A 22,898-nucleotide genomic window follows, 5' to 3' on the forward strand; every position below is an offset into this window, starting at 1 on the left:
TCATCATCATCATCATCGCGGCATCATCATCATCGCGGCACCTTCATCATCGCGGCATCATCATCATCATCATCATCGTTAGCATCATCGTCATCATCATCGCCGTCACACCATCGCCGCCGTCCCAGGGAGCGGCACAGCAGCAGCATCACCGCCGCGTTAGCGCCATCGCGGTGTGGCCCGAGAGCAGCAGCAAGCGCTGCTCAGCGCGCCAACATCGGGGTCCCCACATCTTGGCAGCATCGGCCGGAAGGGTTCACCACGCCGGTATTCCCTTAGTGGAATACCCCCGCGTCGGTTCGAGCCCTTCGGTATTAAAAGGGGGAGATGTTGTGGGCAGCCGTGCCGACCCCTGGACTTGCCGTGGCAGTTGCGCTGCCACCGGTCAACGTCCAGGAGGACGACAGTGTACACGCACACTGTCGCACACACTAAGCAGCGCAAGGCTTAGTGTGTGCCGAGCGCCATACAGGCAGAGTGTGTTAGCGAGCCGATCGAGCAGGAGCTCTCGGCAGGGGCGCTCGGTGCGGCTGGTGCGCGGCCACCGCACTTGCGGTTTTAAAGTGTTAATTGTTTGTTCATTGTGTCTTTTATTTATATATGTTCGTTTATAAGTGTTTTAATAAAAGCAAAAGTGTCAAACACAACAGCTTTATTAACAAAAACCGATAACTCTCAACAAGAGTTGTGCCTCAAGAACTAGAATTGTACGATTCATTCAATTCATCCTAAAGAACGAACGACCTACGTTCATCGTTATCTCCGTTCATCGATTCTTTATAAATCATAATGTACTGAGTTGGTCATGACAATTACGTCCTACCCGTGAAAATAAAGAACGTCTTAGTACGCCAGGTCGTTCATTTCCTCCCATACAAATATGAACGTGAACCGTAATACGAGGACGTTCATAAAAAGAACGTCCTACCCGCGGTGGCGGATTTATGGTGTTGTCGAGCGGTGTCGAGCGAGGGGGGGGGGGGGGGCATATTGTTGCATTATACGGACGTCACACGAGGCGTAAACTCAAAAAGTTTACGCTTGATTTGTATGGGAGAGCGTAAACTTCCTGTCAAAAGATTTCAGGGTTGTATGGCTGAAATCCAGTTTACGCCAAAGTTTACGCTTCGTGTGACGTCCGTATTAGGTTTTGAATCAAACATACTTCAATGGTTTGCTGGCGGGGGGGAGGGGTGTGCTCAGAATCCCTGTACTGGGCCCCTATAGTTTATGAGCCCCTTAATCCATGGGGCTCCTAACAAGCACAGAAGCTCTTGTTGAGACTACTGTACACATTGTTCTATATGCTTGACTTCCTTACACTGGGCCCCTACATTGACGGGGCCCCCCGCGGCCGCTCACTCCGCGCACCGTTAAATCCGCCACTGCCTACCCGTCGAAATACAGATGGTCCTGGTCGGCTCAAATAATTTTCAAGATGTAATAAAGTTATTCTTCTTGCGAAACGAAACCATTTACCATATTTTCATAAACTGAAATGAACTAATGAATCGCGATTAACGTTCTGCTCATGTAAATAAAAGAACTAGTACGTTCACGTTCATGGAAATGAACCGAATTGCCCAAGCCTACTCCAAACACATAATCCGTTATCCTTTTCCGTTCTAATTTTCTTAGCAGATACATCTTTTCTCTTAGTATTTAGTTTTAACACGCATTATAAGAAAGTCTCCTTCAATTGTCTAGTTTTAACTTTTATGTTATCCTTTAAATAAACTCTATTAAACATATAAATCTTGGTAAGTGCAACAAATAAATTCATGTTTTTATATTCTCTCTCTCTCTCTCTCTCTCTCTCTCTCTCGTTCTCTCTCTCTCTCTCTCTCTCTCTCTCTCTCTCTCTCTCATTCTCTTTCTCTCTATCTCTCTGTCTCTCTCTCTCTTTACACTTTTTTTGCTAGTTTAGTTTGCTACGAAACTTTGTACAGTTTGATAATGTGAATGATAAAACAACGGAAAATCGAAGTTTCAAAAAGACGCTCCGTTCGGAGTTCCGGGCTCCGGAGCCGTTTTGCCCATCACTAATTTAGTACGACTTAACAACATGCCCGTCATGGGTTCAAGCCCCAAATGGACCGTGCAGCCATACGTAGGACTGACTATCCTGCTAAGTCATTGAAAGCCAACCCCACAACTGGTACAGGCAGGCCTTGCCCGACAACGGTTGTTGAGCCCTAAGAAGAAGAAGTTCTAAATATTGTTTAAACCTTCAGATACAATAACAATGTCAAAAAAATAATATGGAACTTTTCATACCATGCATATCACTCTATTTTATTTGATTTGGTGATTAATCCTTAGAACACAATTATCATTCACTTCCTGTCATCGATCATCCTGTCAAAGTCCGTTTAGAAAGTATACATACATGTTTCGACAAAGTTATTAAATCCTCGTATATTTAAATATTCTATCCCACTATACTAGTATTCCACACGCCACAGAGGAAGCACGTTAATCTCTAGCCCGGGAGGCAGTTGTCGGACCTTCTCTCGGATAACAGTGACACACTTTGGGGTCACCCTGGGGAATAAAAAAAAGGTGTGTGTGGGGGAGTAAGGATTGCGATTTAACGGTCACTTTGATCGTTCGTTCGTTTGTTGGTTTGTTTGCTTGTGATCATCATCGGTTATGAGCTTCATCGTATATGTTGCACAATGTTTCATTCGGGTGGTGGTGGTGCGCACAGGAACACACGGGACAGGGTTTCCGGTGAGGTTTTGTCTGATGACCCACACAAACACCCGTGCAATTCCTTTCTAGCGGCGGAATCATTCAAATTTTGTTGCAGAATTGCTTCCCTCTCGTTCCGTTTTGTGCTGCCGGCCAATCGTGGCCAGGTGATGTATGAAAGGGGATCCACCATTCTATTGGCCAGCGAATTTCAATTATTTGCCAGCGAGGCTTTTGTGTTTGAATTCGTTTTTTTTTTGGGTTAGGTAGCCCTCAGGGAGGCTCAAAAACAACAACTTGCTCGCCCTCATTGACGCTGAGTTTGGTGAGCGTTGTGTCGACACTGTTCCTCCGCCATGTTTACCCTTCAGGGTGTAGTAGTCCTGCTTGATGACTTTTTGGTGGTGCCCCCCCCCCCCCCTCGAACTCGCAATTGAAGCGCTGCAATTGACGGATGCAAGTGGTGCCTTTTCTCGCAGTGTCAGTGGGCGGCAGTAGTTTCTCGCAATGACAAGCTGTTTCCATTTCGGGGATGCCGCTGGGCTGCAGTTTAGTCGAAAATACTTGCCCAACAGGCAGGGCACTTGCGCAAATGTGCTGGGTAGCGAGGAGCACCCAACTAGTTGGCATACATTCTATGCGCTAGATTCGGCAACGCGCCCTACCGGAAGCAGCTTATCGGTGGGTTTCGTTTCGGTTTGGCCAACTATCGAGCGAGCTGGTGAGCTGATCGGGACATACCGGATCCCGGACCACCGCAGGGAGAGGATTGCACCCTTCGGCTCTACTCATGATGATGATGGTACGTGTGGTATGCGCGTGGATGGTGAAATTGGCGGCTGGTGTTTGAATTTTCATTTGTGCCAATTTCATCGGTGTCATCGGTTTTGGTGACAAGCTTTTGTTTTGCACCGTTTTGTGTGAGAGAGTGTGCTTAGCTTTTTGATTAAGCATTTAGTGAGTGTGGGAAAGTCGTGTTGGTTTTTTTGTTTGCAAATACTGGGAGAGTAGTGTGCTGTGTTGTGTTTCAGATGATCGGTACAAGAGGACTGCTAGGTCATGTGCTATTGGACTGTTAAGTGTTAAGTGGGTATTACTTAAACTGGTATTCCAAAATTGTGTTTGGTACTATATTATTTTAATGTTTAATTTTAATGTTCAATTAATTAACATAAATTGCGCTATTTTGACATTTATTACTGCATAATTTAAAACTAAAAATTGCATTATTGCATTATTTTTAGCAATTTTTATGATATTTGTTTCGAAATTATATTGTAAGTCACTTTTATGTCAATTCCTTTGCCCGCCATTTATTTATTTTCTTCTTCTTCCTCTTTTTTTTATTCTGTTAAACTCTAAAATATGTAAAAATAATTAATTAAATGCAATTAGAGTGAAAAAGGCGAGAATATCAAGAGTATGCATTTAATTAATTATTCTAATAAGTTTTATAGTTTAGTCCATCATTTCTTCCAATTTGTGAATATTCCGTTTAAAGGACATACTACAGTGGGTAGGTGGAATTGGAATCTCTCTGCCAAGACCGATGCCAGCGAGTGTATGACATGAGAGCGTTTCTACATACACCGAGATGAGACTTTTAAAATGATGTTGAAAAAATCCATTTTAATCGCTAAAATGAAGTCAAAAAAGTTTCTTTTACTTTTTAATAATATTTCTACGATTATAAGACGGCAAAAATGCAAACTATAATTGATCGATCGCTATAAACTGCCAATTCAATTTTTTCTCAGCTCCATCGTTCTTTGCATGCTGAGGAGATTTCTCTCACCGAAAATGCTGTTTGTCGCTGTCAAAGTATGCTGTCAGTTATTTTCTCAGCTGCATTCTCGGTGTATGTAGAAACGCTCTGAAAATTGAAATACAGAAGCTCCTCGAGATACACAGTGAATGGGGACCGAAAACGGCCACAACATACCGAGTATCTCGAATTTACAGCCAAAATATCACTAATTTTCGTGTAATTTTGCAAGTAGGGGGTAGTTTTAGCCACTTAATCAATTATTTGATACGATTCAGACTGAATTTAACAGTATTAAACTGTTTGAAAAGGTTTGCAACATTCGAACAATAGGGAAATCATTTGGCATTTGACAATTGAAAAATAACTGTTGAATTTTAAAAACCGCGTATAAGAGGTACCCGTGTATCTCGGGGACTACCTGTACTCTTTTAGAGTGATTATCGAAAGCGGATGTTGTAGCTCCCGTAATGTAGAACGATTTAACAAATGGCCAATAGTTCGATACAGGCCGTTTGACATCTGAAAAACCATTTAGATTAACATTTTTAATGGTATTATAATGATGAATAGATCTGGCCATCACAAGAAGAATGTTGATTAGTTGTTGAATTTTACAACAAATTTATGTTTTGCCTCTTGCTATCATAATTGTTTGAGGGTATGATGAATTTTCAAGGGCTTTCTCCTGTCAAATGGCATCCAAGATGACCAAACCGATATTTGACCTCGTTGCTACACAGACCTTGCCCATAACCGATTAGCTTTTCCTGTTCGATATTAAATCTTTCAAATAGATCATTTTGCTGTATATTTCACCCTTGTGTGGCCGTTCGGTTAGAGCCACTCGTTTTATAATCTTGCCTAGTGGGTAAAGATACGATTTCCTGTATTTGGTCAATTATCTCTCCCAGAATAGTTGTGTGTCTGATTATTATCCTCACACGATTATTTTTCAACTTATCAGATATTAAACAAAGATTTTGTTTCAGTAATTAGTTCGGGATGTGCGCGTACGCACTTCCCGGCTACCAAAAATAGCGCACACGAGTTATCCACATGAGGGATAATCGCAGGGGTCAACCAAGCCTAAGTGTGCAATGGCTAGGCCTCGCCCTGGGGGAACCGCCTTTGTGATCACGGTAACCCCTGTGCCAGGTAAGTATGCTTTCTGCCGGTCGCAACGAACCACCCGATTCACCGGCAACATGCTACGCTAGCGATGCATAAACATTCCCTTTGCGAAGGGATTTTTTTTTTTTTTATTGATTTTTATAGAGACTTTGAGCCTTTCGGCTTCATTCGCCTCTTCTTTGCGAAGGGATTGCTTTATCCTTTGGTACCCGTATCCTTTTGTACCGCGCGCAGTGTGACAGTCTCTGTTGTCTGCCCTTGTGTGAGTAGGAAGCATGCTTTATGTGCGAGCAAGATTCTTTTCGTTGTTAAGAGAACCAGCCTGCGCTTACAGGGCTACCCCTACGATTTATTGGTCGGTTTCCATAATTGTTTGGGCTCGTCTCACGATTTACTCATCGTATCCGATCGATTTTTGGTTCATTCCCATTGACATCGTCTAATTGGATATCACTACAATTGAATAAAAAAATTATGAGAATCGACCAATAAATCGTGTGAAACCCTGTATCAGTTTTATTGTTAGCATTTTAGCTAATTTATCAGAATTATTCAAGAAGTACAAAACTACGTATTTATTTAATATGGTGCCGCAATGAAGGTTTTTTTTGTTTTCTTTGTCTCAACAACCGATGTCGGTCAAGGCCAACCTGTACCACACACTAGTGTGCTTGGCATTGAAGGCTGCTTGTTACAAAAAACCGGTTGTCATATATCACAAAATATTACAAAAAAAGGAAATTAATCATTAAAATGTCCATTTCTTTACCAAAATAAATAAGCCTAATGTCCACACCTTTGTACTAAATTAAATTTTATTTAAATTATCAATACAACAAAAGTTATTGAAGTTTCAATATGAAAATGTACAACATCCCGTACCAAATGTATGAGATACCTGCGAGTATGTCGGTAAATTGCAATGGTCATTGAGACAACAGTTCAGGAGATCAGGATGTGGAATACATAACTTTAAGGCAGCTTTAGACTTTGCGTGAAAGTGAACGTGAAATTTTGTTTTTCGATATTTGTCATTACACATTAACCATTACATATTGCTCATCGTACACCAATACAAAGGAAATTCAATTTCGCTACTATTGAGGCTATAAAGCATGCTTAAATAGTGAATTAAATGTATTTTCTTGTTCGCCGCTGACCAATATTTTTCACCGTGAGCAAAGCGTAAAATTCTGAGTGGAGCAAAATGCATGTCAAATTATTGAAGCTGTTCAATCTTACCGATTGGACGAAAAATTTTAAACTCGCCGTTTCACTTTCCGAATGTTCTGTATTTTCGGCAAAATATTTCATCGTGAAAAATGTCAACGGCTTAAAACCATATGGTTCAACGATAGAATTTTTAAATTATTTTTAAGCAAATTAATATAAACTGAATAACAAGATTTAAATATGTGGTACTATACAATTTAATATTAGTAGTTAACATATTATTCGTTCAATTCATTTAAATAAAATAAATTAATATCGTTTATCTGCATTCCACTAATACATTTTTAAATAACAAAAACTAAATGAAAGTTAAATGGAAACGAATTTAAATGATCTTCCAGATCCTTACGTATGGGCAATATGGTCCTAACGGGTCTTGTTTGAATTCCTGTATTGTTTGTTTTGATTTAAGCTTAAATTTCTCACCGACAGAGCGACTGGATTCGGCACATTTTATTGTACAGGCGGTCCCCGAGATACACGGTTAATGGGGACCGAAAACGGCCGCAAAATACCGCGTATCTCGAATTTCTGCGTAAGTCGAATCTCGTGATTTCCGTGAAAATATCACTAATTTTCGTATAATTTTGCAAGTAGGGGGCGGTTTTAGTCACTTTATGAATTATTTGATATGATTCTGACTGAATATAACAGTTTTAAACCTTTTGAAATAGTTTTTAACATTCAATCGAAACGGAAATTATTTGGCAATTTACAATTGATGTGTCAAATCAGTACAATTTGCACCAATAACTGTCAAATTTAGAAAACCGCGTATCTCCGAATCCACCTATAAGAGGTACCGTGTATCTCGGGGACCGCCTGTAAAAAATAAATTGTCAACGATTCACCAGGCGATTTCACGTTCACGTTCGACTGTAATGCGACCTTTAGTCTCGGTTAAAGTTTGAGTAAAAATGAACGTAAAAATGGTATCTTACATCAAAAGAAAGGAAATTCAACTTTTCAACTATTAAGACAATAAAACATGTTACAATGATGAATTAATTGCATTTCCATGTAACTCCTTGATGAATATTATTTTTCACCGAGAACAAAGATGAGAATCACAATAAAATACATTTCCACAAAATACCTCAAATCGCACTAAAGGCGTTTCTCCACCACACTCTGATCCCTTTAATGCACCTTGCGTGAACCAGATGGTAAATGTATAGACTTCTTCGAATCATCGAATGTCATGAGATTTTTGTTTCACGCTTCACAGCGCGACGCTATTTCGCGGAATGTCTGGGCGCACGGTGAGTGTTGATCAAACAATATCGCACGAAACCATGCATTGTCCAGCGGGTAGTGATCGTTGCCTAGAGATCGTCCCTGATAATCCGCTTGATCACATCGTTTGTGTACAAGGTGATACGTTCACGCCATTACAGTTAGGTTCACACACACGCCAATGGAAAAATTGTGATTAAAAGTTTTATTTGCAAATTGACTGAACATAAGTAGCAGCATGTCTTCGACGGAAATAGAGCAAACAGCAGTGTTGGTAGAACAGCTTGCTCAGTTGTGCATGAACGCCGACAATGCGGACGTCACCTTTACAGTGAAGGGTCAACATCTGCCAGCGCATCGGATCATCCTGGCGACCAGAAGTGAATATTTCCGGGCCTTATTATTTGGTGCGCTGAAGGAGTCAAAGCAGAATGAGATTACACTGCATGTTTCGGTCGACGCGTTCAAGTACCTGATGAAGTACATCTACACCGGCAGTTTGTCACTGAAACAGATGAAGATTCGTGACATTCTAGATACACTTGAGTTAGCTCATCAATATGGGTTCATCGACCTACAGACGGCTATAGCAAATCACCTGGGCAATGTTATTGGCATGAACAATGTGTGCGTTATTTTAGAAACGGCTCGTTTACTAGACCTTACCGAACTGTCTTCCACGTGCTACACGTTTATGGACGAGAATGCGAACAGTATCATTCAGTCGTATAACTTCCGTCGCATCTCCTACGAGGCCCTGTTCGGTTTATTGCAGCGGGATACTTTCGCCGCTGATGAATTCGATATTTTCAACGCCGTTCGTGATTGGTATCTATACAATGCAGACAAACCGAGTAAAGCAATGCAGACAAACCGAGCTGAAAAGCTCTATAACCTGGTACGGTTTACGCTGATGTCTCAGCATGAATTGTTGAATGTGGTGCGGAGTGCGAATGTACTGAGCCCCAATCGTTTGCTGGACATATTGGCTGAGAAAGAAAAGCTAACCGTATTACCATATCGTGCTGTATCCTGTTGTAAGCATAAATTGTGAAACAGTAGTTTATCTGTACTTGACCTATCCTTTTTCTTTGCAGTGCCAGAGCTGATTATAGACTGGAATAAAATTAAGTGGTCTAACTCATCTTCAGGCTCATGTAGCCGACATGGTGAAATCGATTTGGGTAATTACTTCAAAGTCAACGGTATCCAAGTGGATAGAAGGAGGAAGGGAAGGAAATTCTATCACCAAACAAACTATACCGTAAGAGTGTCCGTCGATAAAGAGCGTTGGACCAAAGGCGTCACATGTGAAGCGCACTCACCATATTTAACCGTAGCCCATTTTGAAATAAGTATTGTTCGTTATATTCGCATTCAGCATGTTAAAGATGTGTCTGAAGTTGGAGTAATTAAAGCTATATTTTATAAACCCAACTGTGGCTGCAAGACTGGTGAGCAAAGTGGCAAAATGTAATACAATCTTATATTAGTGTAGGAGATAGTTCTGATAGTTAAAGATGCGCATGATAAATAGGTTCAGTGAACTTTTGACAATTAACTCCTTTTAAAATTGAACGCTTTTTAGACAGCTAATCGCTTTGCTTGCTAATCCATATGTGCCCGTCTGGCAATCTAATACATTGACATACAAAAAAAAACCATGACTGGATCATGTGTGATGAAATATCAGAAACAAATGGGTTTTGCAAGAATTTTACTAGATTCAATGCGATTTCTGCAGTACTTTCTTTGTTTGAAACATCACAATCAATTCATTAAGTAACGAAAAATTAAATTATCTTAAAACTACAATTTCTTTCCATAGTAGCGTAGTATCATTCTTCTTCAAGTAAGTAGCGAGGATCATTCTTTTACGGATTTACTTTTTATCTATTAACACGTTCAGCGCTATGGCTTTCCCCAAGGTCCATGACAGATATGCTAACAAACCATGACAAATCCCTACCCTTATTTCCTTTCCCAACCGAACCGAACACTCCACATCCGGCACTGTTGCAATCCATAATCACCGTTTTGCTTAAGCGTACGTAAAGCTTTTACTGGTAGCCATATAAAATAAATTAATCGAATTGAATTGAATGATTTCAAAGGTGTAAGTTTCTTATTCTCAGTTCGCAAAAATCATGGTCGTAAAAATATGGTTTGCAAAACTCTTGGTTTGCAAAAATCCTGGTCTCAAACTCTTTGGTCGCAACAGTCTTGGTCGCAAAAGTTTTGAAAGCAATAGTCTTGGAAGCATAATTTTGATCATTTTGATTTTAATCTCTCGACTGATTTCGTATAAGTCGAGCCTCCTATTACTATTCAATTTCGGTGATAATAGTCGTTGATATAGGGATTAGTTTAAAGCACTGCTTCTTGTGCTGGTAAACATTCGCGGCACCTTTTGAGCAAGGCTGACCAGGCGTTCCGTATTTAACGGAACGTTGAATTCGTTTTAGATACAGATTGTTTGAGGCGTGTGCCTAGGGAAAAGAAAAACAAGTCGCTAGAGTACTGTGAGTTAATGAACATTATATAATATGTTTTATGCCTTTCTGACAGCACTGAAACAATTGAGAAAAGGTGTTCAGAATAAACATAGAAAGAATTGCACTTTGATGTTTAGTGGATAGTGGGCAACAGAGGTGGGCATTTCAGTTCATTTAGTAGAACGTGAATGAACCGAGTCCTTTATTGCTTTGAACGTGAACGTGATTTTGGTTCTTTTGTTTTTTTTTCAAACAGCAATACATGTAAAGTCTGTGAATCGGTACACTATTCGAAAATCGGTAGAACTACAGATTAATCTGTTGGTCTGATTGCATGAAAAGCAAACCAATATTAACAATCAATCATTTGACACTAGAAAGCGATTCACACAATCAGTTTAAAATTGGCCATTTCTTGTATTTACTCTAAATTTGCGAATGTTGGAAGGTTTTTATGTTATTTATTTAAAAATGATCATTAATGTTTGCACTCAGTTTCGTGATTTTTGTTTATTTTAAGCCTGGAAATAGACGAACCGAGATCGTCGCGGTACCGCGAAATACGCGCCTTGTTTATAACAGTTGTATAACAGTAGAGCTGTCAAATCTTCCGCGCCTCCAATCGCGCCTGCTGTTTCGCAGAGATACCCAACTGCTCAGCGGTATTGCTGAGATTTTCGCGGTAGCGCGAACCGATTATTTTTACATTTTCTGGCGGATTTGTGTGAAAACTCGTGTCGAGAAATGAGTTTTGTATTTTATTTTGCATACACTATGTGAAATAAATAATTTGATTCGCAAATTGATAGAAAAATATTTCTTCTTGGCACATTCAATCGTCACCAGACCTCGGATGGTTCCATACACGAACCGCGATTATCTCGCCTATCTGTCAGATTTTATAACAGATTTGACAGCTCAAGTCATACGCGATTTTCGCGGTACCGTGATGATCTCGGTTCGTCTATTTCCAGCCTAAGGCCGCAAATACACGACGCGCGTTTCCGCGGGCGCGTTCAAACGCGTATAACAGTTCCGCAGAGATATCCTGCATGAGCATCTCTGCGTTTCCGCGGTAGCGCGTTCGAATGACATTTCATTTCTATGGCTAGATTGTTAAGGCCGGGCTACATTGATCGTACTCCTGAGTGTAATTTTTGTGAACGCGTACGCCATCTAGCGGCGGCGGGTCGAAGCTAGAGGCTGGTATAATTTATCTGTCAAAAAGTGTTTTGGGTCCAGGAGGCTATAATTTTACCCAATGATGGAAAGATGTTGGAAGATGGGGAAAAATGTTGCCTAGCGCTTTGTATGAATGACGATTTATCCATCAACAACAATTAACGGCCTATTTTGTTGCAATTTATGGACGTTTATAAACATTTCATACGGCATACAAGTAGCCTGCTCGAAACATGATGAGACACCAAGTATGAATAATTTTGACACATAAATTATACCGACATCTAGCTTGCGCTGGTCGTCGCCAGATGCGCTAGTGAAAATAAAAATTACACTTGCGAGTACGACCAATGTAGCCCGGCCTTTATACGCGGAAACGCGCGTCGTGTATTTGCGGCCTAATATATCCAAAGAAACCATTTCTTGTGAACCGGTTCATTCATTTTTTCACACGAACTGAATGAACCATACGGTTCTGGTTCATTTGGCACACCACTAGTCAACAAGCGTAGAAAAAGAACATGTAACGTCCAAGTAATATTGTATTGTAATAAAAGTAAAGGAGAGTGCTTCCTTATTGTTTGTCTTCTAAATCCGATTTCCCCTTTTTTTACTATGTGTCCCGATTTTTCGTCAACTTGGTCTGTTCAGCCTGGTTCGGATTGCTGTATCTAGACGTGCGAACTTCGCACGGAGCGCATTGTCACTTAGTTGAAGCCTATAATATTTTCTGTAATTTTGGTTATGATGTGTAAAAACAATTGCCGTACTTTGTATTTTGGTTTCATAGAAATAACTAGACCGACTGGACTGGCAAGTTTAATCTCATAGTTCTTTTCATTACTGTCTACTGCAATCCAATTCATTGTAGCATTTAAGAAGCTGCATAGCTCTTCTTACAATCATTCATACTCTTGTGGGGATCGTATTATTAACATAATTAGCCAACACAATGTTCAATTTCTGAGGTAATTATTAAATTGGGAACATGAAACCATACAATGCACACTGAACATGTTGGTTTCACGAGCAATGTAGCTTTATGCCGGATACATGTCACAAGTGATACCTAAGCCGGATATTCTGATTAAATGGTAAACGATCATGCGGATGAGAGTTTGTTTTTTTTTTTTGTATGGGATTAAAACCACCTAATTGGTTGGTGGGAAAAACGCTTCGTTACCATTTTTCTCAACAACTTTTCAACATTTTCCCTAACAAAAGATATCCTAATAGGATGGAACAACATTGAAAAAGGGTTTTATGAAAGAAAACCCCCAACGGCAAAAATAAACGGTTCCCAAAACCCGCTCACCTCATCGTAACTACTCCACTTTAAGGCACATCCCGTGTCATCATCTCGAACCGCTTCTTCCGCTGCACGTGTGCAATCAGCATCGGTCTGCTGCTGCTGCTGCATCGGTCCGATCGAACCGTCGTCGTTTCCCTTGCCACCTTGGGCCAGCTTTCCATCACCGTTTACCTTGCTGCTTACTTTTAACGCATGATAAACTGTCAAAACAGCGTCCGTCGTGAGAGCAACGCATCATACTCTGCATCGAGGGGCTTTTGTGCTGTGTGGGATCAATATTTTTTAAAAAAGGGAATCCCTACTTACGTGCATCGCACGTGCAGATCCACTTGAAACGGTTCGAGTGAATGTACAGATTTATCTCGGGGTTTGGGTTCTTTAGCGATGGTTCAATTAGGGAGGTGGTATACCAATAGAGCGTAGGGAAGGGTTACTTTACCCGGTCCGTTTCGTTGCAGCGGAGTGTAGAAGAAAGAGAGCAGTTACCATAAAGGCTGTCAAAAATACATCACTTTTACAATTACACTTTTACCCAGAACGGATGGGGTTTTGTTACGCTTTTTAAAGGGTTGTAACGCGTGTCAAAAGTATGTTTAAGCATTTTGCAACATGTTTGCTAATTATGATGCATTAAAAATGGAACTAAACTTTTGCAACTTACTCAAATTTTATAATTATTGTTCTTGAATTTGAGTTATTTCATACTGTTAAAAGATCCAATAACATTTTAGCAGTTCGTATTTAATTTTACTTATTTTTTATCTTTATTTATAGAGCAGCTGCTGCAGCTGTGTAAAGATGCTCAGAACCAACATTCCCATCATTCCTTTGAAAAGTGAATAAAAGAACGGGGGACACTATTGTTTCTGTGTAGCGCAAATCAATCGTGAAGAGGGTAGGTTGCGAAATTGGACAGGCCGTCAGTGATCCGCATTATCGCTAATTTAATGACATGTAAACTTACACAAAAAAGGTTTCATATGGGAACCTCAGCGCAGCACACTGCTCATTATTTCGAACAAATACGCTTTTCCGCGAAACGGGAATGCAAGCTGATTGGCGAAACTGCGCTTGAAATTCGGCCACAATCTGATAGGGAAGGGAGCGAAACAATTACACATGCTTGAATGAAAAGCGCAATAGAAGAACGTTTGAATATTTTCATATGAAATAATGATCAATACATTTTTCCCATGACCCATCACGATGCTTTGTACTATCAGAAAATTATATCAGTAAGGTAACCGTTCAGAATAACTCAAAATATATTGAAAACTTGGACCGGATTACAACGAAACTAATATTCACATACAATGACAGTTAATGGGATATAGTAGCTATTGAACATTAACTTATTTAAACCAGTATAAACAGTAATTGCAACTTAGACGATTTATAACTTAATTCGGGTCGTGAATCAGCACTGACAACTACAAGGAAGTTGAGATGTGTGTAAAGATGTTGCATGTCAGTCAGTCTTCTTTTAAACATACTTTTGAAACATATGGTAAATAGTGGTTTCAGTACTCGTTTACGCTTCTGAGGTAAATATCCACTAGAAACTTTACGAAATCTTTTTAGTCACGTTGCTAATAAAGATGCTTTGAAGTACAGGTTGCGCCTCTTCTGTATCCTATATAGTAATGATTTCATGTAAGGTGGATGGATAGGTCGATAGCTAAGGTCTTAAACAATGATAGTGACACTGACAGATTATGATGAATCAGAGCTAATATTATACAATCCAGCTTATGAACAACTTATGGAATAAAGAATCTGAAACATTACATATGGGTAGTTAAAAAACAAGTTTTGGATCCGGTAACTAAACTGTCCAGAATAGTAATTGAAACATGGAATAGAACAATCCCAATCATCACGAACAAGAACTCAATCATTCAGAGGATCCCGAGCAGTTACTGAAACATATAGAAGAATCTAGAAAATCGGAACTAAAAATAATTGTTTTTAATCAGATAAAAGTATAAATTAATAGTAAATGTCAATAAAAATAGATTAGGAAAATAGATTAACCTTTTGGCTGGCATTTATTCCCGAGTGTCTGCGTAACCCGGAACCATGGCATTGTTACTAAGTCTAAATTTAAATTTGAGGGAACCCGTGGCTCATTATAACCTGTGCCGTAAACAATTTGAAATAAAAAATACGCTTGTTTGCTTAATTGAGTAAAAATTCTGAGACGGTTTTGTACAACCAATACATTGAGATGTGCTTCAATTTCATTTGATGAAAATGTATTTTTTGAATTTGTTCTAAAGGATTTTCGTGTCATCGTGTCATTTAAACAGATTGACTTGTTGATACTATTCTTGTAGTTCTCGTACACAAGTAACATATTCGCAACTGATGATTATGGATAGTAATGTTTATATTATTTAGATACTTTTTTCGCCGCTGAACCAGGTGCTCCACCCTATCAATCTGATAGGAAATCGGTTGTACTAGGTATTGCTTGGCACGGTCCTGCACCCATGCCCTAAGACCGTCTTAAGACTGCTATCAGAACCAGGAGCTCTAAACTGCTTTTGCTTTTTCCCACCAGTCTTGAGAGCATGCATTCAATATCAGATAGCCACATTTTGCTTCAATCGAACACAGACAGTGTCATGGTGGATGTTGTGGCTAATCCAAATCAATCTTTACGTGGTTAATGTCCGCGCAACATGTTGTGTACAGAGTTTGGTCATCAAATTCCCGTTTTCTTCGCTAGTTTAAAGGTTTGCTTTGCTGAAATGTCCTTCATTTACATCAACTGGTTAGAAGTCATACAAAAAGGCCCAACTCATTATCTTTCAAAGGGTAGAACGACGACATGAGGGTTCATAAATTATGCTTCTCTCTTCTCCGAAAAAAAATAAAAACGAATCAAACCAGATGCACTTGATCCGATCATCCAACTAAACATGCAAGGGTTTCCCTCCTTCAAACTGATTTCAACCTTCTCAAACATATGAAAAAGGACACTGGACCAGGAAATGTAAATATTTGGTCAGCTATCGAACCAGCCTAACCTCCCTCCCCCTTATGCGTTCACTTTAAACGCCCGAGGTTGTAATAAAAAACCAACAAAACTCAAAACATGCGCCTGTGGCTGCAACCAAAATGGACATGAACCGTAAGACTCTTTTCCCCATCATCATCATTAATTATGACAGACATTCGAAGACGGGGTCATATTTTCCACTCCGCACCCAATGTTAAATCCCGCAAGGCATCGTATCATCGGGCAGGGAAATCTAATGCCCATTACCAGCGCACAGAGGAAGGATTATGGGTGCTGCTAGGAAAATGGATGTCCCAAAAAATAATAAAAAAGGGGTGTTTGCTGCCTCGGTTGGCCGTGCACGGGCAAATGTGTTCCTCTCCCCTGGTTCAGAGAATATTCGGAAAATTACTGGTGATTAATAAAAAGAAAACAACACGCTCAGGATGCACCCTATGGATTAGAATGTACAACGGTGAGGGATAGGATTCGAAACAGAACACAGATATGTTTGACGAGCAGCAAACACATTCGAATGCATCATCTGTGCTTTCCTCCCGAGGTACCTCGAGGGGCGAAATGGATAATGGGTTTTTGGGTGCAAGCATCTAACCGGGGAAGCCAACCCGGAATCAATTCGCTCAAATTTCATGTGCTAGTTTTTCGAGGAACGAAAACATCGAACAGTTGCATGGATTCGTAAATAAACATTGTGTGTTAGGGTGAAAGTGTAGGGCCCTGCGCTTGTAGTACTGCTATGTACCGAGCGAAAGTTTGTATAACATTTGTGGTTAAGCTGCTGTTTTTCTGCCTAGCACACAAAGTTCGGCCCAACTTTGTGGTACCTTTTTCCAATTTTACACTCGTCTTGCGGAATGGATTTTGATGGATTTAGATTTTTATCGTACCATTGATCCACTTTATATCATGGTGCAGTGGGGGTAGGCTCCTTTTTCCCTGAATTGGTCATTTTGCAATTTGTTCGGTACAATATGATATTTTTGTTCTTCCTAGCTGTCCTTTCTACCTTTACGGTGATGGTGATTACGGCTTACCGGATTCAGGGTACCCAGATAGACGTACAATATTGACCGATGACCGGTGCTGGACGACCACTGACGACTGGGGTGATATAAATTCATGCAAAATCCCTTGGATGATGGAATTTTGCTACCGCGCGGGAACTGCTCGTTTGCGTTGGGCTTAAAAACCTATTGCCGTAGTGCAGTGTAGGCTTTTATTTTCACTTAAAATTGACACGTTCGAAATGGTCGGTTGATCGGTTTTGTTAATCTTTTGGCTTGGTGTTTTTTTTTCTTTCTCATGAGATATTGTTGCCAATAATAGCTCGAGGGTAGTAATGTTATTAAGATCCTTTATTAAGATCACCAATAGACTATATTTTATCAGTGACATATGTTATGTGTTTGAATATATAGGATTTAGTTAAAAAAATATTGTTTCTATCGTTCTGATATCAAAGCTTCAATGGCCTTTAGTTTCAACTGTATTATTTTGGGACTAAAAGTCATTAAAGTCAAGTAGTGGCCCAAATAATCTTTGAAGCAATACAACATTAAAACGGAACGGTTCGATGTTTGTTTCAAATTATATAACAAAACTATAAAGCAAACTTAATGACTCAGAGAAGCAATTAACGCAATGAAAGCGACTTTACATTTCCATATCTTATTTGACATTACAGCGTAAGTCGATGAAGCAATTTGTGATGTAGGCTCTCTGGTTCACAAGAGTTTTATACTAAAGACTCATGCAATTTCCTGTCAATATTCCTCTAATGTATGTGCACATCTTGTGTGAAGAGGCATTTAAACATAAATCCTTATTTCATTTATGTGTTTTTTTACTTTTCCTTTTTGTAACAAATATTATTAATATGATCGCAAGAAATATTTACTAGTAGTTCTTTTTCTCGGGGTCCTTTGAGATCTTGCGGTCACCACGCGGCCGCTAGTTGGCGTACTGTTTAATCTGCCCCTGCTCCCTACCAATCAATGTACTCCTACTTGGAAGAGTTCTGAATATAACTAATATGCGAACTTCTATGGATGGATCTTCTATGGATGAATGACTTCGATCGATCTGAAAGACGTTATACAGCTTAAGTAGGCATATTTATGAGTTGCTTCACGAAGCAACCAGTAAATTCGAGCTAAAGGTCATTGTTATGACTGGAAAATTATTTTGTTGTTTTGTTAGCCATCTAATCGTCTTGTGCCACTGTGAATTTAGAACCATTGTAGAAAACTAAGTAACTTATTGGAAATTTCTTTACATGCATTAGCTTTGATGATGATGATCCAATAAATATCTCGTAAGGAACTGTTTGTTATTTAGTAACTAGTTATGTAAGTGTTCTTATAAATTGTACACCATCCTAGTATTTCTATCAGCATTTCATTTTTTACGAATGTTGTTCGTAATCATTGCGATAATTATCATGCCAGAAGAAAGGCCTCGATCGATCAAATACACCGATTGTTAAGTTGCGATACTACGGTACTACACATACCTCCTAGAATGTAACAGTTTATTTAAAGTCAACGTGAGTGTTATAATTTTGCTGAAATTAATTCATGCAATTTTTTGGAGAAATTTTCTTCGTGGCCATCATTTAAGCATCGCATAAACTAAACGACCCTATTAATTTATCACATTAAAGCTTGATAGACACCTTCAAAATGCACCCTCCTGTACGAAAGAAGAAAAAAACAACATAAAATCAATATTCTCGTCTTTAACTTCCACCGGCAGTGAGTGAGACGGCTCACACCGCTACCACAGCAGCGCGTGAGTAATAAATGATATTAAAATAATAAATTATTATAAATTGCTCACGGTGCGTTCGGCGTCGACCGCGCTCCACCTTCCACTCCAAAGACCGTCTTAAGACCGTCTCGGAGCGTTCCCATACCCTTGACATACCCGCATGAAGGATATATCAGTCCCGGGGAGTCCCTCAGGATGGGAAACAACTCTTACGGCGTTGGTTTGAGTTCCATCACCTTGCACCATTTGCTCATTCCTATCACCAAACTCGGTTGGAAGTTATTTGGCAAAACACCGTCACATTACGCCGATGATATAGCTATGATGGTGTGTGATATCAGGTTTCATAAATCCCCACCACTACGTCATTACACGGATACACGAAGGAGACATGTGTGTGTGTGTGTATGTTTGTCACCGCACGCGTGTTGTTTGTAGCATTAGTTCCATACAGTGGGATTTATGTGACTCTTGAGAGATGCTGTTTATGTGTGTGTGGCATTTGGGACATAAAGTTGGGACCGAATGGTAAACGACAGGGAACCCCTTGTTTGAACCAGGTCGAACAAGACGAACATGTATTTATTGGCCAAGGGAGGCCACAGCAACATATCCCCCCCCCAACGTGTCTGCATGGGGTTGGTCCCGGTTGGTCGTGTTCACCTGCGTACGGGGAGTTTCGGTTTCGGTTGAGGGATTTGAATGTGTGAAATGGTATTTCTTTTATTTCACTGTCCACCACCACTAGCTCTCCCTTTGGAATGACCATTTCACCTTCGGATACACGGCCATAGGGATGTGCAAGATGGCCGGCGGATGGGTGTGGAAGTTCTTCGGGTGCACAGAACGATAAACCCCAAATATGTCCCATTTACGGTGATGGGATTCTTTCGGAATAGGTGAAAGACGGAAGGAATAGCATTCTTCGTGCCTTTCTGTTCGTTGTGCAATGTTTGTTGCCTAATCCTCTGGATCTTACTAGCTTAAGAAGTAGAAAACGCACAATAGAGTGATGGGAAAAGTAAGTTATCGAGAGTTTATCGTAGTTTGATACACAAAAACATGCTTAAACATATTCAATTACAGAGAGCTTTCTTTGCTTCCATTTAGTACTTTGTACGAAAATTGCAAATGCAGCAATTTTTTATGTACTTTTCAGAAGAAAAACCACTTAAAAATGAAACTACTTTTTTAAAATAAATGAACCACATTTATTTTGCCCATTCAAAGTACGACTACACCTGATCATCGTTGCAGTAATAACAGTATCGTTCGAACTGCTGCCATGGTGCTGTTGCTGCACCGTCTAATGACGGTGGCCAGGTGTTTCCAGGTGTGTAAAAGGACATACCGCCGGCTTACCGCGTAAGTACGGGCTTCAGGGTAGATGGATTGCATTTTATTAAAATGTGAACGGCACGGCGGCAAACCGAACCCAGCCAGCCAGCCAGCATAAAGGGGACAATCGGAACAGGCGCTGCGTAACGATTGGAAGTGTTGTCCCGGTGTCGCCCAGGACAGGACGACTCTGCCTTTATGGCTCATTACGGTTTACGGGTAAAATATAACGAAGATTTCTTATCCAATTCCATGGCTCTATCGTGACGGTAGGCTGTACTGTGCGGTGGATTACGGGTGACAGAGGGCTTATTGAGGAAGTTTTTTTCTGGTTTGTTGTGCCATAACAGACACGAACAGTATTAAAATAAATAATGCCTGAAGCGAAAGTAACGGAAAAATGTAGTGGGTTAGAGAAGTTGTTCGAGCATCTGTTCGAACTACTGGTCAACATTTATGTAATATTGGGCAAAATAGTGTTGGCTATGCTGAGGATTTGGAGCGCTCTATAAGCTTTTTTAATCCATATTTTGCTTAGTAACTGGTGCACCTTTTTGTTAACTTATTGCTTCTCATTGAAATATGATTTAATATGATTAATTGTTGAAATTCTAAACAGTTACTTCATATTAAAGTTGTTAATGTTATCAAAACAAGTTATCGCAGATTAAAAATTTACAAATAGATCTTCTTGCATACCTTAAGGAGCTTAAAAAGACCATCAATGAGTGACTTCACCTCATTGCATACTTTGAGGCGTTTATCAAGGACGATCAAGACGACATACTTACGTTTGTTTTATTGTATTGAATGTAAGTTTTACGTGAAAAATCAAGAATTTCATTATGAAGAAAAAAAGCTTGATACGTTGTATTTGTCCGCAAAAAAACCCGCAATTGCCATTCATTACAGTTGACATGGTAATACGTTTTAAAGTATGTGCTCTATAAGTGTTCAAAAATACTAAATATAAATTTCAATGTACCACAATGCGCATTTTAAGCCCTTGTCATGAATTTAATGTGAAATTTCCTACAGCATATAATCAATATATCGAATCTTTATGCAATAGCGTACACGTACACGTAAATTTCGCCTCACTTCCGTGGCTTTACATTCGTTCGTGTGTGTGTGTGTGTGTGTGTGTGTGTGTGTGTTTAGCATAAAAAAGCACAGCATCGCCATAGAAACGGCGGCACCTACACCATCTGGGGTTTTATTTCGCGCGATCCCACTCGATGGTGTGATGTCATTTTATACAATGTTCAGCGGCAGTACGCGCGCAAACGAACACCCACCAAGGCGGCAGGCTCAGCTTAATAACAGGCACTACACACACACACGTCAGTCCGCTGGGTTATGGTATTTTGGCAAGCAATGCCACGAAATGGCATTTTCTTACCGCGAAGCAGGAAGAGGGAGCATTTCACGAGCACCGCACTTCACTCTACCCCATACGCTCACTATCCCGTGGAAACCCCTTGCAATTTGGGCGTTGTTGTGTAGTCAGGTTTTACACGATTTTCCCATGTTTTGGTGGTGTGGCGTTCCCTTTTCTGGGATTCCGAATGCGATTCGAACGCCAGCTTTGGTAGGAATGAAAAAGAATACTTTTATGTTTCGCTCGTAGGAAGGTGATACTTTTACGCTAGCACAAACGAGAGAGTAAGAAAAAAAAACAGCAAACACGTGTGTTTTGAAGCAGACGATATAATTCGTCCATGCAGGATGCGCGAAATGGTTATGGTTGTTGTTCGTTTGTTTGGTTCGTTTCGGTGCTTCGGCAAAATAGTTTTAAACCTGTCCGGTTGATGACAAAACTTTAAAGCTGAAATGGTTTTTGCATGATTTTTGAAAATTTTATTTCAAATTTTAAGATTATGTAAACTTTATTCATTTTCAGTTTATTCTCTTTCTGTTTTACTTTTCTTTAAAATTGAATTAGATTCTTTGAAACTGGCTATTTATGGAACACCTTTGTATTATTATGCAGCAGCAAAACATAGGTTTTTTGATTCGGGAGGAAACAATAGGTATGAATAGTTGAAAAATGCCAAAGCGAGAATTTTTTTGTAGTGAAATTCATATATTGTTCATAATATTGTTTACATTGTCAACAACAGGTTTTCAGTTTTTTTAAATTTACTACATTCACTAGATAAAGCTCTTACATTAAAGGTTTCTAGGTTAAATTAAAGGCTCTTACATTAAAGGTTCTCAACATCATAGTGATATTATTGCACATTGCACAGAGGTTGACAATTATCATATCTTTCTTTCATCTACTATCGACATCGATAGTTCAATAATGAGCTGAATGTCACAGCTATCCTAACGCAGTAGCAGAAAAATCGAAGAAGAAACAAAACAAAATAGAAAAAATAATTAGAAGGTATTTCTTTGTTTCAAAAGAAAGTTAGCGCATTTCTCTGCATCGATGACTAAACAACGAATAATGTAAGTATTGTAATAATAAACGCTAAAACCAAGTATAAGAACATAATATGAAAATAAATCTGAATATTTATTACAAGTAGCATAGCCTTCAAACTGATGAAGAAAAAGAAAATAAATAAGAAAATAAGAAAATAACAAGACATACAAAAGAAAGAAATGCAATACTACTATCCTGGATAAATCAGTGAGAACTAATAAGGAAAAACAAGAAAAACTATCAATAAATAAGCTAAGGAAAAATTAAAAATCTAGAAAAAG

The 22,898-nt window shown here is 39.5% G+C and overlaps 1 protein-coding gene and 1 non-coding gene across 2 annotated transcripts; one reads left to right on the forward strand and one right to left on the reverse strand.

Moving 5' to 3' along the window:
- Window positions 1-5,459: 5,459 nt before the first annotated feature.
- Window positions 5,460-5,625, reverse strand: LOC120905274. Its single transcript, XR_005739908.1, has one exon. It is a non-coding gene; the product is annotated as a U1 spliceosomal RNA (small nuclear RNA).
- A 2,513-nt stretch (window positions 5,626-8,138) lies between these two features.
- LOC120904460 (BTB/POZ domain-containing protein 9-like) lies at window positions 8,139-10,165 on the forward strand. The gene is made up of 2 exons (XM_040314466.1): window positions 8,139-9,099; window positions 9,160-10,165. Exons 1-2 carry the CDS (start codon window positions 8,301-8,303, stop codon window positions 9,537-9,539), a joined length of 1,179 nt encoding a protein of 392 aa, XP_040170400.1. The 5' UTR covers window positions 8,139-8,300; the 3' UTR covers window positions 9,540-10,165.
- Window positions 10,166-22,898: the final 12,733 nt, after the last annotated feature.

This window comes from Anopheles arabiensis, chromosome 3, assembly GCF_016920715.1.
Source record: "Anopheles arabiensis isolate DONGOLA chromosome 3, AaraD3, whole genome shotgun sequence".
NCBI lineage: Eukaryota > Metazoa > Arthropoda > Insecta > Diptera > Culicidae > Anopheles > Anopheles arabiensis.